Below are 17470 nucleotides of genomic sequence, written 5' to 3'. Positions count from 1 at the left end.
CAAAATGGCGGCCGGGGCTGAGGGTGGAGGGAGGTCTCGTTGCTCCCGCCGCATTCCTGCAGGGATTTAGGCGTTAAGGCGAGGGGTTCTGCCGCTTCCCTGACCTCGGTGCCACCGGGGGTTTGCGCGGTGTGGGCTGTGGTGAGGCTGCTGTGCCCCTTCCGACCTCCCTGGAGTGGCCCCTACCCCTCTAAATAGTGTCCTCAGGAGCCGGATCCTGCCCTCGGGAACGGGATCCTGGCCATGATCCTGCTTTTGGGAACGGGATGCTGGCCCTCATCCTGCCTTTGGGAACGGGATGCTGGCCCTCATCCTGCCTTTGGGAACGGGATGCTGGCCCTCATCCTGCCTTTGGGAACGGGATGCTGGCCCTCATCCTGCCTTTGGGAACGGGATGCTGGCCCTCATCCTGCCTTTGGGAACGGGATGCTGGCCCTCATCCTGCCTTTGGGAACGGGATGCTGGCCCTCATCCTGCCTTTGGGAACGGGATGCTGGCCCTCATCCTGCCTTTGGGAACGGGATGCTGGCCCTCATCCTGCCTTTGGGAACGGGATCCTGGCCCTCATCCTGCCCTCGGGAACGGGATCCTGGCCCCATCCTGCCCTCGGGAACGGGATCCTGGCCCCATCCTGCCCTCGGGAACGGGATCCTGGCCATGATCCTGCTTTTGGGAACGGGATCCTGGCCCCATCCTGCCCTCGGGAGCGGGATCCTGGTCCTGGTCCTGCCCTCGGGATTGGGATCCCGGCCATGGTCCTGCCCTCGGGATTGGGATCCTGGCCCTGGTCCTGCCCTCGGGAGCGAGATCCTGGCCCTGGTCCTGCCCTCGGGATTGGGATCCTGGCCCTGGTCCTGCCCTCGGGATTGGGATCCTGGCCCTGGTCCTGCCCTCGGGATTGGGATCCTGGCCCTGGTCCTGCCCTCGGGACTGGGATCCTGGCCCTGATCCTGCCCTCGGGATTGGGATCCTGGCCCTGATCCTGCCCTCGGGATTGGGATCCTGGCCCTGGTCCTGCCCTCGGGACTGGGATCCTGGCCCTGGTCCTGCCCCCCGGGATTGGGATCCTGGCCCTCATCCTGCCCTCGGGATTGGGATCCTGGCCCTCATCCTGCCCACCGGGATTGGGGTCCTGGCCCTGATCCTGCCCTCGGGATTGGGATCCTGACCCTGATCCTGCCCCCCGGGATTGGGATCCTGGCCCTCATCCTGCCCTCGGGAGCGGGATCCTGGCCCTCATCCTGCCCTCGGGAGCGGGATCCTGGCCCTCATCCTGCCCTCGGGAGCGGGATCCTGGCCCTCATCCTGCCCTCGGGAGCGGGATCCTGGCCCTCATCCTGCCCTCGGGAGCGGGATCCTGGCCCTCATCCTGCCCTCGGGAGCGGGATCCTGGCCCTCATCCTGCCCTCGGGAGCGGGATCCTGGCCCTCATCCTGCCCTCGGGAGCGGGATCCTGGCCCTCATCCTGCCCTCGGGAGCGGGATCCTGGCCCTCATCCTGCCCTCGGGAGCGGGATCCTGGCCCTCATCCTGCCCCCCGGGATTGGGATCCTGGCCCTGGTCCTGCCCTCGGGAGCGGGATCCCGGCCCTGGTCCTGCCCTCGGGAGCGGGATCCCGGCCCTGGTCCTGCCCTCGGGAGCGGGATCCCGGCCCTGGTCCTGCCCTCGGGAGCGGGATCCCGGCCCTGGTCCTGCCCTCGGGAGCGGGATCCCGGCCCTGGTCCTGCCCTCGGGAGCGGGATCCCGGCCCTGGTCCTGCCCTCGGGAGCGGGATCCCGGCCCTGGTCCTGCCCTCGGGAGCGGGATCCCGGCCCTGGTCCTGCCCTCGGGAGCGGGATCCCGGCCCTGGTCCTGCCCTCGGGAGCGGGATCCCGGCCCTGGTCCTGCCCTCGGGAGCGGGATCCCGGCCCTGGTCCTGCCCTCGGGAGCGGGATCCCGGCCCTGGTCCTGCCCTCGGGAGCGGGATCCCGGCCCTGGTCCTGCCCTCGGGAGCGGGATCCTGGCCCTCATCCTGCCCTCGGGAGCGGGATCCTGGCCCTCATCCTGCCCTCGGGATTGGGATCCTGGCCCTCATCCTGCCCTCGGGATTGGGATCCTGGCCAAAGGCTCAGTCCCAGCTGCCCTTGTCCCTCCCAACTCCCGTTGCTGCTCCGCTCTCAGCAGCCCCGAGTTAAGAAGTTGCGATGCCCCTGAGTGTGTTAAAAACATGAACCAAAACAAACAAACCCCCAGCACAGTGTGATGTTTTTCATGGTTTATTCCGTGTTCTATGCACAGTTCACCTCTACACTCCTTCCCTTGATCTATTATGGGAACTATTAATTTTTTAAGTGTAAGTTTTTTATTTTCAGTGTCAGTGCTGGTGGTTCTGTGAGCAATTTCAGAAGGTGGGACTTGGACTGAGGGGAGAAGCCTTGACCTTCTGAACCTGGTGTCACTATAATAAACCTAGTTTAGAATAAATGCTTCTTCAAAGGCAAGCTCCTAATTTTTAGCTCTTGTGTTGCAGTGGGCAGGTGACCCTTCTCACAAAGGTGGATTTTTTGATGGTGACATTGTTTTCTGAGTAACAGATTCCTGTTTTGAAACCCAAGGCAAACTGAGATACTCAAATTAACCATTTCAGTGCACACAGAATTCTGAGTGAAGATGTGAACTCACAGATCACTCCCAGTTCTTTGTTTTTACACCATTAAATGTTTTCTGCTGTAAAAGATTTAACTCAGTGCTGGCCAAAGCCTAAAGGAGTTATGAAACATTGTGTTGACTGGGGCTGCAGTGAGTTTTACCTGAAACCTGAGAGCTTTAGGGAGAGTTGCATGTCTTTTATTGCTTAAATTTTGCTTAAATTATACCTGATTGTGCTTTACCAGCTGATGAGTGGAATTGAAGTTCTCCTGAAATTACTCTGAATGTTGTGAGGTTTGAGGAGCTGTTGCCTTTCTGAAGTCTCTTGTGCAGACACAGAGGAGCTTTAAGCTCAAGGAGGGGAGATTTAGATGGAATGTTGGGAAGGAATCCTTCCCTGGGAGGGTGGGCAGGCCCTGGCACAGGTTGGGCAGAGAAGCTGTGGCTGCCCCATCCCTGGGAGTGTCCAAGGCCAGGTTGGACAGGGCTTGGAGCAACCTGGGCTGGTGGGAGGTGTCCCTGCCCATGGCAGGGGGTGGGACTGGATGGAATTTACCTTTCCTTGGCCTAAGTTGGAGATGTGTCCCTGTTTTTGCAGGAGGAGGAGGAGCAGGATGGATGTGCTGAGGCCCCCCCTGGTGAGGATCGGGGGCAGAGTGTACCGGAAGAATCTCATCCAGGAGCAGCCCTTCCCACCCGAGGAGGAGGAGGATTTCTGTGCAGGTGAGAGGGGAAAACATCCACACAGGGGGCCCAGGGAGGCTCTCAGGGTCAGCTCTGGTGCTTTCCTGAGCACAAAGATCTGCTCATGAGGTGTGGGGAAGTGTTAAGAGGGAGAAAACTTTTTTTTTTTTTTGGCCTGAAGAGTGGAAGTAACCCCAGTAATCCCAGTCACCCCCAGGAGGGGTTGACTGGCTGTGCTGCTGTCAGTTTGCTTGCTGGATGTGAAAGATCTTCAAGGAAAGGGAAAAACAAATTAGCTCTATAGGTCTGATTTTCCCAGGTTGCTGAAGTGCCTTTCTTTTCCAGAGCTTGATTATTTGCAGATATGGCAGCAGTGGAAGCTGCTAAAGGCCCTCTGTCCTTGCAGTGTTTGTGCCTTTAAAAACTGCCCTCCTGCAGCAGCTTGGAATGGGCTGCCCAGAGAGGGTGTGGATTCCCCATCCCTGGAGGTTTTTAAGCTGAGCTTGGCCGTGGCACTGAGTGCCATGATCTGGTAAAGGGACTGGAGTTGGACCAAGGGTTGGACTTGATGATCTCAGAGGTCTTTTCCAACCCAATCCACTCTATGATTCTATTTTGGGGGAAAGTTTTTCCTGTCCCAGTGTATTTTACCTTCTCTTTCTGCCTGTATGTTTGTTGAAGTTGTGTGTGAGTTGTTGTGTGCACAGGTGTTATTTCTCCAAAGGGAAGGGTTGTGGCTGCTGTGTCCTGTTCCTCCTCCCACCTTGCCTTCCAGTGGATTGAACAAAGCTAAAACATTCCCTTTATTTCTCTGAGGCCATGAGAATTCCTATTTTCTAATCACTTGGACCAAAACACTCCTCACCTTTTATTTGTGTTCTTCTGCAATTTTAAGTTTCTGAGTGGGCTCGTGGCTCCCTCCCTGCCAGGAGAAGAGACCATTCCCACTGTGTGGGAATTGCAGCAATTCCAGCTGAGAGACAGCCTGGGCTGTAACTGCCTCTTTGCTGTGCCTCCCAGATTTAGAAGCAATCATTATGTTTTCTGGAGCAAGGTGATAAATAAAAAGCAGTTTTCCTCAGCAGAGAGGAACCATAGAATAGAATCATAGAATGGATTGGGTTGGAAAAGCCCTCTGAGATCATCAAGTCCAACCCTTGGTCCAACTCCAGTCCCTTTACCAGATCATGGCACTCAGTGCCACGGCCAAGCTCAGTGCAAAAACCTCCAGGGATGGGGAATCCACCCCCTCTCTGGGCAGCCCATTCCAATGCCTGAGCACTCTCTCTGCAAAGAATTTTTTTCTGCTCTCCAACTTCACTTGCCCCTGGCAGAGCTTGAGCCCATCATGCCCCCTTGTCCTATTGCTGAGTGCCTGGGAGAAGAGACCAACCCCCACCTGGCCAGAATTTCCCTTCAGGTAGTTCTAGACAGTGCTGAGGTCACCTCTGAGCCTCCTCTTCTCCAGGCTGAACACCCCCAGCTCCCTCAGCCTCTCCCCACAGCACTTGTGCTCCAGTCCCTTCTCCAGCCTCGTTGCTCTTCTCAGTTGGGTTGGAAGAGACCTCTGAGATCATTAGGTCCAACCCTTGATCCAACCCCACTGTGATCAACAGCCCAGGGCACTCTGTGCCCTGGGCTGTTGATCACAGTGGGGTTGGATCAAGACGTGGTGGATTCTCTGTCCCTGGAGGTGTTTAAGAGGACACTCAGTGCCACATCCAGTCCCTTCTCCAGCCTCGTTGCTCTTCTCTGGCCCCGCTCCAGCCCCTCAATCTCTTTCCTGAGCTGAGGGGCCCAGAACTGAACACAACACTCAAGGTGTGGCCTCCCCAAGGCAGAGTCCAGGGGAAGGGTCACTGCCCTGGGCCTGCTGGCCACGCTGTTTTTGAGCCTGTTCCCTCCTTGATTTAACCTTGGGAGAAGGCTGGGAGGAGACTTGTCCTACATAAGGCACTGCCAGACTCCCCAGAGGTTGTACAGGGTCTGTTGTGTTTCACTGTAGGCCCCGGTGACTGCCCCGACGACGATCCCTGCGATGCCTTTGTGGTGGAGGAGACTGAGCGAGGCTTCCAGTGCCGGGTGGAGGTTCCCAGCCCCTTGTACAAGTGAGCCTGTGTGCCTCGGGTTTGTTTGAGTGGCTGCCAGCTGAGGAAGCAGCTGAGCACAGAATATTGGCGTTTTTGAGGTCAGGGTGAATGCCAGATCTCTGAAATGTATTCCGTGCTGTGGATTTGAGCATCTGGGGAGGGAAAACTGTGCCTCACTTGACTCCTTGCTGTCCCTGTGGCAGAGACAGCAGGTGGTGCTTGCTGGCTGGGAGGAGAGTGTTTGAGCATCTCTTCCCTTGAACCTAAAAGCATCAGGGAGGGTGGGAGAAGGAAGGGGAAGAAGAACTGGGGCGAGCAGGTTGGCAGGGGGAGTTTGTGAAAGCTTTCAGGGCAAGCACCATGACTGGAATCAGCTGTTGACTCCAGTCCAGTGTTTGCTGGGAAGCCTGTAGTGTTCAGAGCTCTGTCTACTTATTTCTGACAGTTTTATTAGTTGAATAGTTTTGCTGAAGTGTAGAGAAGGAAAAGTGGTCCATTGTGTATTTGGATGCTGGCAAATGACTACCTTGAGCAAAGCAAAAAGCAGAAAAAGAGCCCTTAGTTCTTCCTCAGCTGGGATAATGGGAAAAGGGATAACCCAGCTGACAAATAAGCTGTGGCAGGATGTGCTGGGCAGAGCTGTCATGGACCAACTGACTCATTTTAACTAAAGCCAGTTGTGAGCCACAGCTCAGCATCATCCCAAGGTCCCAGGCTGGCCATGTGTTGAATCCTTCCCCTGTACTCTGCTTTAGTGAGGCCACACCTTGAGTGTTGTGTTCAGTTCTGGACCCCTCAGTTCAGGAAAGAGATTGAGGGGCTGGAGCGGGGCCAGAGAAGAGCAAGGAGGCTGGAGAAGGGACTGGAGCACAAGTGCTGTGGGGAGAGGCTGAGGGAGCTGGAGGTGTTTAGCCTGGAGAAGAGGAGGCTCAGAGGTGACCTCAGCACTGTCTGGCCAGGTGGGGGTTGGTCTCTTCTCCCAGGCACTCAGCAATAGGACAAGGGGGCACGATGGGCTCAAGCTCTGCCAGGGGAAATTGAAGTTGGAGATGAGAAAAAACTTCCTTGGAGAGAGAGTGCTCAGGCATTGGAATGGGCTGCCCAGAGAGGGGGTGGATTCCCCATCCCTGGAGGTTTTTCAGCTGAGCTTGGCCGTGGCACTGAGTGCCATGATCTGGTAAAGGGACTAGAGTTGGCCCAAGGGTTGGACTTGATGATCTCAGAGGTCTTTTCCAACCCAATCCATTCTATGATTCTGTGAATCCTGGGAATCCCCTTTGTGTCTGGGTGGGAGCTGTGTGTGTGTACCCCTCCAGCACAGTCTGGGGGTCCCCAGATGCCTAGGGCCAGCTCAAAGCCTGGCCCATCTCCTTTCTGGACACAGTGGATGGAGGGTGGCCCAACAACACTCTGTGAGTGGAGCTCTTGCTCTTTGTGCCTCCAGGTACATCATTGGGAAGAAAGGGGAAACCAAAAAGAGGCTGGAAACAGAGACTCGAACCTCCATCAGCATCCCTAAGCCTGGAGTGGAAGGAGAAATTGGTGAGTTGATCACGCAGAAAATGGTTGTGCTTTCATTGGGTCTTGCAAAACCACAGTTTAAGCAGGGCAGGGGAACAGGAGCTGTTTTCCCTTTAATTCCTGCTTCTGACACAGCACTGACTCATTGTATGGCTCTGGGAAAATCACTTCACTTTTCTCCCGAGTTCATTTTTTCTGTCTGTAGATCCTTACAAAGCAGTGTAAGGCTTTTTGGAGAAAAAAGTCTGTTTTAATTCAATGAATAGTTTCACCAAAGTCACTTCTGGGCCTTAAATGACTGACTTGGGAACTTTGGCCCTGAATATGTTGGATTTTTTTGTTTGTTTGTTTTTTGCCTTTAAAGTAATACCTTTTCCATTACCAAGGAACTGAATTAAACCTGTGTTTATGCACAAAATAAAGTCATCATGTGCTTTCATATGAGAAGATTTTCATGACATTGCTGCCATTCTGATGCTGTCACTTGATCCCAGCAGTGAGAGCAGCCTTTCTTGTACCATATGTTCCTTCTCATCACTCCCAGGGACTTAGAAAGAAAGGAGGCACTGCCAACCAGGGCTGCCCTGTGCAGGGTCTGCCAGGGTGGGTTCTGGGAGGGTTCCTTTGGATGTGCTCCAGGGATTGTTGTCCCTGTGTGCAGTTGTGTTTGTGACAGAGCTGTGAGGAGGAGGTGCTGGGGGATCCCACTGTGGTGCTGCACTGAGGGTGGTGGTACTTCTCAAGAAGGGGGTCTTGACTTCTTCCCAAGGACTGTGAAGGACTATTAAGAAGGTTGAGAGATGTTAAAAACATGCAATAATAGGAAGCCAAGAAAATTGTGCTGCTTGTGGTTCTTTCCTTTCGAGCTCCTCAAGTGTTCTCAGTTTGGTGCCTTGAAGTGCATGAACAAACAACACAGGCCATCTTCATCCTTGATAGTTTTGTTTGCTGCTTCACTCTGGCTGCCTTTATGAAAACTTGAAATAATGCTCTAGAAATCTGAAGGGCTGCTGTGTGGATGGGACTCTCAGTTACTGTTTTTCAGGCACTCAGAGCTGACTTTCCTGACAGCAGAGGGATACTTTTGATGGCATTGCAGAGCAAAACACAGCAGTGTCAGGTGTTTTAAGTCAGGCAGGGAGTCTGGCAGGATTTCTCAGTGCATGGTTGGGGGTTTGACTCCTGTTGCTTCCCCAGGAGCTGGGTCTGACAGCAGGGAGGGGCTGCCAGGCAGGTTTTGCTGAGTCCCTCCTGGGTGCAATGTTCCCACCCTCACAAAATCCTCCAATCTTGATACTTTAAAGTGCACAGACCAGTATCATGTGATATCATGATCCATTTAACTAGTCTCAATTTACCTTTGATAAGCAAAAACTCCATAAAAAAGAACTGCTAAGAGAAAGTTTTATTGTAATAGCAGCAAAGTATTTATTGACAACGTTGGAGGCACAGCCAGTTCATGCTGGACAAAAACTTGCCTAACTTGTTTGTGTAAAATGAGCCATTTAAAGTCTTCAGTTGATAGTTACACCTTCTAATTTCCATGTTAATTACTGGGCGAAATCGTGGGCGGAGCTTTTCTTTTGGCTTTGTGTGAGAGTTCACAGCAAATCGTGGTGGCCAAAACAAGGAGGCACAGCCTGCAGGGATCACACACAAAAGATAGTTTATTAAATCACTCCAAGAAGAAAGATAAAAATAGGTAAAAGTAAAGCTCCCCCTCTAACTTCAAATTACACAATATATATTCTTAAATCCCACCCATAGTCCAGTACCATAGGTTGAATCACAGTGTCTATAAATCTCATTACAGCTTTCAATTGGATGGCACTTTTGGACAGATGTTCACTTTTGCTGTGAGAAAACTTATCTCCTAACATTCCTTCTCATGGGCAGGCTGACCTAAAACCTCCTTATCTTCCTTTGTTTTTGCTAGCTGTTGGTCTTTCTCACAGCACTAATGTAGTACCTGCCAGTAAACCCTAGAATCTACCTGGAGTTCCAAAAATCCCTCTCTCAACTCAAAGATCCTTCTTGTCCTCCACAGCTTCAAATTTGGTTGGTGGTCTCCTGACTTCATCCCTCGGGGTGGTCTTGAAGCATCTTCATCACTGTTGGACTTCTGCCTTTTCTTTGTTCAGTGACATGACCTGTCAAACTTGAGAAACCTTGGCTTTAACTCTACAAAATCTGGGATCTTCACCATTTCATCCTATTGAAGTGTCCAGCTTAGTTTAATGTGTGACTTCTAATCTGTGGTACTCTGGTTTCTGTAATTGCTGGATGGTCTGTACCGGAACAAACCGACTCAGCACTTCATGCTGTTCAGAATCCCTGCTGTGCAAACAGCATTTTGCAAAGCAGTATCAGAAATTCCACAAAACTAGGAGGTTTTTTGGTCTCTTTTCTGTGTCAAGCTTCAAGGAAAGCAGACAGGCCTTGCTTTGTTCCCCGCAGTGATCACCGGGCAGCACCGGAGCGGTGTCGCCTCCGCCCGCACGCGGATCGATGTGCTCCTGGACAGCTTCCGTAAGAAACAGCCCTTCACACACTTCCTGTCCTTGGCTCTCAACCAGCCTGCCATCCAGGAGAAGTTCCTGCAGTTCAAGGAGGAAGTGCTGGAGAAATGCTCAAAGGTAAGGATGCACATGGGAGCTGAAATGCAGAGTGCTGTTTCATTTATTGAGAGAGCTCTTTGTGTTTACCTTGAAGGCCTTACTCTATTCTGTTGCCTAGGAATGCATTTTTAACAGGCCTTTTACTTATGTTTGTGGGTCTGCTGTGGATTTGTTGAGTGCTGTTGGGAAATCTTCTGAAAGATGGAATGGCTTACTTAGTAAATTGTTAGTACAATATTGTGTTCCCCTTAGACATTTTTATAGATGGGAGGATATCTAAGATTCAAAAGAGGGTCGGGGTTTTTTGTTTTTAATACGAAAGCCACTAAATAATGTAGTGGACCTTTGTACATTTGAAATGATTTCCACATAACCATGAAGCCAGGTGGGAATTCATGAGTTTGCTGCTGCTTCTGTTTCACTTTTCTTTTGGCTCCTGACAGTGAAGGAAGAGATGGGTGTCACTGCCAGAGCTGAGTGAGAAGTGACTTGGTAGCACATGCCATCCTGCAAATCTCATCACTTCCCTTCTTCCCCAGGAGACTTTGTACTGACAGTCCCTCCTACTTGCCTTCAGATCTTGTTTTGGGAGCAGCAGGAAATAGTTAGGCATAGGGAAATGGGGAACAGAATGAAAGAAAGTCTCTGTATTCCCTGGTTTATTTCAGCATGTGCCTCATTTGACAGGAGTGATGTGTCAGTGCACAGGACTGGGCTGAGGGGAAGGGGTGGTGTTACTAAACTGCTGTGTCCTCTGCATCTACTGGAGGACATCTCTGGACAGGAGAGAGGAGTTCTCTTTGTGGCTGCTGCAGGTTACACTGCACACACTGCAGGCTCTGTGGGCTCATCGTCTGACCTTCATGGCCCTCAATTCTGTGTGTGCCTTGCAAAGGGGAAAATACAGTCATGCAGATAGCACAGCTTAAGATTAGTTTGCTGTGTGTTCATGCTGTGGGTGTGAGTTTTCTGCTGTCTGGGGAATTAGGAGTTCTTGCACAAGTTCCTGTGGTCAGTTACATGTCAGTTGTCTCATCTCAAAGAGCAGATCTGAGCTGGCTTTGCAGTCTTGTCTTTCCTGGCAGTTCAGATTCAAGCCCCTCTTCTCCACTCAGCTGCTTATTTCCATGACATTTTGGGAGCTTTCTGTCAGTGGGGTTTCCTCCTGATGTTAAACACAACTGAAACTGGTCAACAGATGAAGAGACCAGCCAGAGTGAGGACAACCCTTTCCTCGGGCCAGGAGGGTCACCCCTCCCCATCAGCCAGCGGTACTGCCTTTCTTAAAGCTCACCTTGATTAAAGGAAAGCCCTGCAGGCACGGGGATAGAAACATGAGCCTGGGAAGGTGTTGGCTGAACAGGGAGGGCCAGACCTCGGCCTGGTGTCAGTGGTGGCCTGGCTCCCTCTGTTGGTTTCTAATGCCAGCACCAACCCTTCTTCCTGCAGAGCACTCGTCTGTCCTGCCTCCTGCTTGGGGGGCATCTCTACAGCCCTCCTTGTGCCACCTCAGCTGGTGATTTACTTGCTCTTCAGACCCCTCCTGACCTCACCTCTGTCACATCGTTCCTCTCTTGCTCCCTCCTAAGTGTCAGTTTAACTGGGAGCTCTGCCATCCCCTTAGAAACATGTTCACAAATTTATCTCTGTGCTTTCCCCAGTGTGGGCACATTCAGAAGGAGCTGCCTGGGAACATCTGCAAACCTTCATGTTCTCCTTGTCCCAGAAAGCTGCAGCAACCCAGCCTTGGTCAGAGAAGCACAGAGACCAGGCTGGTTGTGTTCATTTTATCTCCTTTTGCCTGACCTTCTGTCTCTGCTGCAGTTTTTGTTCTGTGCCTGGACAGCTCTGAGTCCCCTAAAATGTTCCTGGCACTGCTTACCTCAGCTTTAGAGTTCCTGTTTTCAGTTTGAAATGCAGAATTCAGTCAGTAACAAGTACTTGGGGGGTTGCATGTGTGTAGCCCAGGAATATATAGTGCTTTATTTTTCTGCCCTCCCTTCTCCTGGTGTTAGCAGAAGGGTTTGTGGATGTATTTATTGCTGCCTGTTAGCTGGAGGAGTGTATTACAGCCCTGGACGTCTCTCAGTCACTCCTCCAGCCAGTAATGCCACTCTAATACCACTTTATCTCACAGCAGGGTCTGCCAAAAAGCACATCAGTAATGAAAAACAGTAATTCAAAACTGTGCCTTGCAGAGCAATAAGAGAGCTTATAGATTTGTCCAAAGCCACGGGATTTCTCAGGATACTTGGAGAAATCTGAATAGGTTTCAGTGACAGCGTTTCTCTTCCTGGTGGAAAACATCACAGAATTGGGTAAACTCCAGTCTCTGAATGAGGGGTAATATCGGTGAGGAAGGGAAAGGACCAGGGGGGTGTGTGTGTGAGGGTTTCTTCTGGCCATTGAGCATTTGTGAGGGACTCTGTTTCTCTCTGAAGCAGTTACCATGACAACCATTCATTTATATTTTATAGCATTATGTCAGTGGGTAGGTGCTTTCTGAGTTTTTCACGTGTGTTTCTGTAACACCTTTTAGAAGATAAACCTTGTGTTGAAATACAGAACACTTGAGGTGTTGTTCATGCTGTACAGTCAGGGCTGCCAGTCCTGAGCAGGGCTGAGGGGAGGCTCTTTTGAGTTTAATTTGACATAAATATGAGGAGGTGGCTCACCTGGACGGGCTCCTCACTGATGTGGTGCAGTGGGAGGTGCCATGACTGGATGACCTTGGAATTCTCCTCACACAGTCGTGTAGGTGTCAGAGTGAGGAGAACTGAAACGTCTGTCTGAGCATGCAGGTGGAAAAGGGAAGAGACTTTGCAGTGATATTGCTGTGGAAAATCACAGTTGGGTCTTTGAGAGCTGTGCAGGCAGAGTGTTTGCTGGCTGAACAGGCAGGGCAAAGCAGCATGATTGGTGTAATATGTGGCAACCTGTAAATATCAAACATTGCTAATGAGATATTGTGTCTCTGAGTGGAAGGAACAGGGAATGGGAGCGGTTTTTGAGCCTGCAGCTCTTCAGTCAATCCTGAGGAAATGCTGTTTTCCTGGCTTATTCCTTTGTTTGTGGATCAGAGTGGCAGAGGGCATGGAGCTGGCATGCAAAATCCCACTATTAGGGAATAAACCCTAAAAACATAAATCTGTCTGCAAACACTGGAAGCTTTTAAGCCAGTAGAGAGGAGGCAGGCAGGGAGGAAGAGCTAAGGAGCTGATCCTTTGCCTTGTCATGTAGCAGGCATGAAGTGTGTTCTGGTTTATGGCTTCCCTGTTACAGGGTCAGAGATTTGAAGAACCAACTGTTGCAAAGAGAAGACTCCAGATAAAACACTTTCTTGTAAAGTAGGAGAGCACAGGGAGAAGTCTTAGCACGAGGGAGAAAAAATGACAATTTTTAAGCCTGAGTGGAAATGAGTTGGGTTTTTTTCACCATGACAGGGCAGTGTCAGGGAAAGGCATAAGCTAAAATGGACAGTCCTCACATATGGATGGCATGTAAAGGGATTGTTCTTCCTGCCTCTCAGTGCATCCTTAGAGAACCCAGTTTGAACAGTGAACTCTTGGAGACAGTTTTAGGCTTCCAGTGAGGTGACACAGCGGTTGCTGAAGGCATGTCATGGTCTGGGACTAGAGTTACTGTGTTCCAGCCTTTTTGCATCTCAGTGAGCAGTATCCAGCCAGGAGGGGCTGCTGAGACACCCGCAGGAACATTGGCTGTTCCAGGGAGAGCTCCCTCTGACGCAGCATCCACTCTGTGTGTGGGAGAAGTGGGATCTGCTGGCCTGTGAAAGAGTAGGGAGTGTAAGCAGGGCTTTGAGGAGCTGTCTGAAACACGAGGGAGTAAACCAGGAGGTTTATCTGGGTCTTGGCCTGCTGGCTGTGCACTGCTTTTCCCTGCTGATTTCCCCAGCCCGGGCAGTGTGGCTCTTGCCATTGCTTTGTCAGCTCTCAGCCCACACTCAAGGGTTGGAAAGCTCTGCTTTTGGGGCAGGTTGGTGTTTACAGCACAAATCGTGCTGGGGCAGAAAATGAGGCTTTGTCTTTATGACCTGCAAATGACTTTGCCAATGTACCTCATCTGTGCCCCCTGTGGGAGTGACTCCAGCTGGTTGTCTATAGCAAGGGAAAATCACAGAATGGATTGGGTTGGAAAAGACCTCCGAGATCATCAAGTCCAACCCTTGGTCCAGCTCCAGTCCCTTTACCAGATCATGGCACTCAGTGCCACGGCCAAGCTCACTTTAAAAACCTCCAGGGATGGGGAATCCACCCCCTCTCTGGGCAGCCCATTCCAATGCCTGAGCACTCTCTCTGCAAAGAATTTTTTCTGATCTCCAACTTGAATTTCCCCTGGCAGAGCTTGAGCCCATCGTGCCCCCTTGTCCTATTGCTGAGTGCCTGGGAGAAGAGACCAACCCCCACCTGGCCAGAACTTCCCTTCAGGTAGTTCTAGACAGTGCTGAGGTCACCTCTGAGCCTCCTCTTCTCCAGGCTGAACACCCCCAGCTCCCTTAGCCTCTCCCCACAGCACTTGTGCTCCAGTCCCTTCTCCAGCCTCGTTGCTCTTCTCTTCTCTTCTCAGTTGGGTTGGAAGAGACCTCTGAGATTATCAAGTCCAACCCTTGATCCAACCCCACTGTGATCACCAGCCCAGGGCACAGTGGTGATCACAGTGGGGTTGGATCAAGACGTGGTGGATTCTCTGTCCCTGGAGGTGTTTAAGAGGACACTCAGTGCCACATCCAGTCCCTTCTCCAGCCTCGTTGCTCTTCTCTGGCCCCGCTCCAGCCCCTCAATCTCTTTCCTGAACTGAGGGGCCCAGAACTGAACACAACCCTCAAGGTGTGGCCTCCCCAAGGCAGAGTCCAGGGGAAGGGTCACTGCCCTGGGCCTGCTGGCCACGCTATTTGTGATCCAGGCCAGGATCCCATTGGCCTTCTTGGCCACCTGGGCACACTGTTGGCTCCTGTTGAGCCAAACATAATCAAACCTTCTCCCAGTTTCTGTTACCCACAAGCTGTCGTTTTGTGATGGGCCAAATACTCTCTGGCTGTGGATCTCACTGGGGAAAAAAGGCTGATGGAGAGAGAAATCATGTCCTGTCATGCATGTTAACAGCAGGATGAATTAAAAGAAGCTGCAAGGCTTTTACTGCAGGGAGGGGAAGGTGGGGAGGAGTGAGGTGGGGCCATCCCTGGTTTTTGCCAGCCTGTGGCCTCTGTGTTGCAGCCTGGCTTGTCCCTAGTCCAGCCCATAAGCTTTGCTGCAAAGAAGGGTCTGGATTTGGTCATTAGGCATGAAAAATGCTGAGTGAGATGTGGGGCATTAAACTCTTGACGGGCTGAGATACTGCAGTGTTTAAACATCTGAAAGGTTTTATTTCAAAGTCAGGAGCACAGCTAGAAGCTTCAAAGCTGTCATTCTCAGTCAGTGGACTCTTTTCAGGTGGAGGAAGGGCTTCCATGGGCTGGCAGGTTGGCTTCTTCTGGAGTTAAAATGAGAGGTTATTTAATGTGCTGATGGAAAATGCCCACAAAGTGAAAATAATTGTTTTAACATGGGTGTGTTAACCATCCTGAAGGTATTTTTAAAAGCATCCTAGGACAAAAGAACATGTTTCTTAAAGCTGAGTGTAACCACTGCTCCACCTGGGAACAGTTCATCCCCAGCAACAACACGTAGCTCTTCTTGTAAGGGGAATTTAAACTTAATTCATCTTGGCAAACTACAGGGCACATAGGAAGAAGAAAAATGTCATTATCAGAGCTGGTATTAGCTGTGCTTGTGTTGTGGGGTGCAACTTGTGTTTAGGCAGGATTCAGAGACCATTTAGAGCTTGTCACTACAGCTGGTTCCAGTTTCATTGCACAAGAAATGGAGTTAAGTGTTAAATCTGTGCTGGCCTGTGTTGAGTTCATTGCTGGTGGCAGCTGCTGCTTCGACAGCTGTGGAAGTCTCCTCCCAAAACCCCATATGGGTGAGTGCTGCTGGTCCTGGGTCCCAATTGCAGCCTGCTGGAATGTGCTTCCAGGCTGTTGTTGGGCAGGAAAGGCAGGCAGGGAGCTGTGGTGGGGCTGTGCCTGCCTGCCAGGCTGAGCTGCTTCCTCACAAAGCCTGGGAAATCTTGTTTCTCTTTTCAACTTCCAGTCACTGCCAACCCAACGAGAGATAAAAGGATTGATGCCAGGGGCTTGGTACCTGTTCTCTGTTGTATTTATCCCTCTGAAGGAGGCAGGATGTGTGTGGATGACACCCATATGTGATGGATTGACTGATTTATAGGATCACGGGGTCAGCAGCAGCCTGTTCCAGAACCCTGCAAAGCTTCACCTGACTCTGGGGACGCTGGTGCTGCTGAACGAACAAGAGATCCAGAAAGCGTGTGACCTTCTGCAGCAATGCAAAGAAGACTTTGTGGAGTAAGTGGTGGAAGAGGGATGTCATCAGCAAAAGCCTGAGTGGGTGGAAAGCAGCACAGAATCATAGAATCATAGAATGGATTGGGTTGGAAAAGACCTCCGAGATCATCAAGTCCAACCCTTGGGCCAACTCCAGTCCCTTTACCAGATCATGGCACTCAGTGCCACGGCCAATCTCACCTTAAAAACCTCCAGGGATGGGGAATCCACCCCCTCTCTGGACAGCCCATTCCAATGCCTGAGCACTCTCTCTGCAGAGAATTTTTTTCTGCTCTCCAACTTCAATTTCCCCTGGCAGAGCTTGAGCCCATCGTGCCCCCTTGTCCTATTGCTGAGTGCCTGGGAGAAGAGACCAACCCCCACCTGGCCAGAACTTCCCTTCAGGCAGTTCCAGACAGTGCTGAGGTCACCTCTGAGCCTCCTCTTCTCCAGGCTAAACACCCCCAGCTCCCTCAGCCTCTCCCCACAGCACTTGTGCTCCAGTCCCTTCTCCAGCCTCGTTGCTCTTCTCTGGCCCCGCTCCAGCCCCTCAATCTCTTTCCTGAACTGAGGGGCCCAGAACTGAACACAACACTCAAGGTGTGGCCTCCCCAAGGCAGAGTCCAGGGGAAGGGTCACTGCCCTGGGCCTGCTGGCCACGCTAGTTTTGATCCAGGCCAGGATCCCATTGTCCTTCTTGGCCACCTGGGCACACTGTTGGCTCCTGTTGAGCTTCCTGTCAGTCAGACCCCCCAGGTTGCTTTCTGCATGCTGGCCTGACAAGGGGCAGTGACAAGGAAAGCAGTTCAGTAGTCTCTTTCAACTCTAGGAAAAGGCTGAAACGTTTCAGATGGGAGCAGTAGAAATCATCAAGCAGCCACTAAGAGCCTGAGAGCATCCTGCAGCTCAGCCCAGCCCCTCAGCACTCCCTGAAAACCCCCTCTGTTCATTTCTGTGTCCCACGTGCACCCTGGTTCTGTCGGTGTGAGCGGGTTCTGCCGCTGTCCCCGCCTGCTGCAGAGGGAGGGCCGAGCTCCCTCACCTGTGCACGTGTCCTGCAGTGGGCTCTGGCACAGCATTCCCTCCTGCCTCAGAGCAGATGCTGAGCTGTCCTTGACACGCATTCCTTGGCGTGGGAGCTGCGTGCAGGGAAGGCAGCAATGTGAGCAGTCACTGGAACACTCCGAGCTGCTCCGGGGCCGCGGCTCCCTTTGCTGCCTGTTAACACTGAGCTGCAGATGTTGGGGCTTTAGCTGCAAATGTAGTCCAGTGGCACCTTAATTAGCTTATCTCTGTTCAGCTTAGAAATTGGAGATGGCCTGAGGGAGTGGTTTATTTATTTATTTCTGCCAAGCCTTTGCACACAGAGCACGGATCCTTTGCATTCGTTTATTTGCTGCCTCGGTGCATGAGGAATTGGCCATGCTGTGCCAGGTAATATCTGTGGGAAATAATGCATGGCCCAAATTCATGCCTCTGCCTTTAAAATGACGGCTCCAGTTGTTCAGCTGTTGAACAGAAATGCGA

At 51.8% G+C, this 17470-nt stretch overlaps 1 protein-coding gene across 11 annotated transcripts in view; it reads left to right on the top strand.

Moving 5' to 3' along the window:
* ASCC1 (activating signal cointegrator 1 complex subunit 1) overlaps positions 1 to 17470 on the top strand; it is a 41004-nt gene that overhangs the window by 269 nt on the left and 23265 nt on the right. For 2 of the 11 annotated variants that reach the window (XM_071564393.1, XM_071564401.1), the window contains exons 2-6: positions 3226 to 3350; positions 5317 to 5419; positions 6846 to 6943; positions 9380 to 9558; positions 15828 to 15964. In XM_071564393.1, coding sequence (XP_071420494.1) covers positions 3242 to 3350; positions 5317 to 5419; positions 6846 to 6943; positions 9380 to 9558; positions 15828 to 15964 — 626 coding nt within the window. In that variant the 5' untranslated portion in view covers positions 3226 to 3241. Of the gene's footprint in view, positions 1 to 4; positions 142 to 2017; positions 2332 to 3225; positions 3351 to 5316; positions 5420 to 6845; positions 6944 to 9379; positions 9559 to 15827; positions 15965 to 17470 lie in introns of those variants that run through there. The other 9 variants (XM_071564396.1, XM_071564404.1, XM_071564402.1 and 6 more) reach the window with 9 other exon arrangements.

Source organism: Pithys albifrons, chromosome 9 (genome assembly GCF_047495875.1).
Source record: "Pithys albifrons albifrons isolate INPA30051 chromosome 9, PitAlb_v1, whole genome shotgun sequence".
Taxonomy (NCBI): domain Eukaryota; kingdom Metazoa; phylum Chordata; class Aves; order Passeriformes; family Thamnophilidae; genus Pithys; species Pithys albifrons.
Note: the sequence above shows the minus strand (reverse complement) of the source record. Positions and strands in the feature narration are given on the sequence as shown.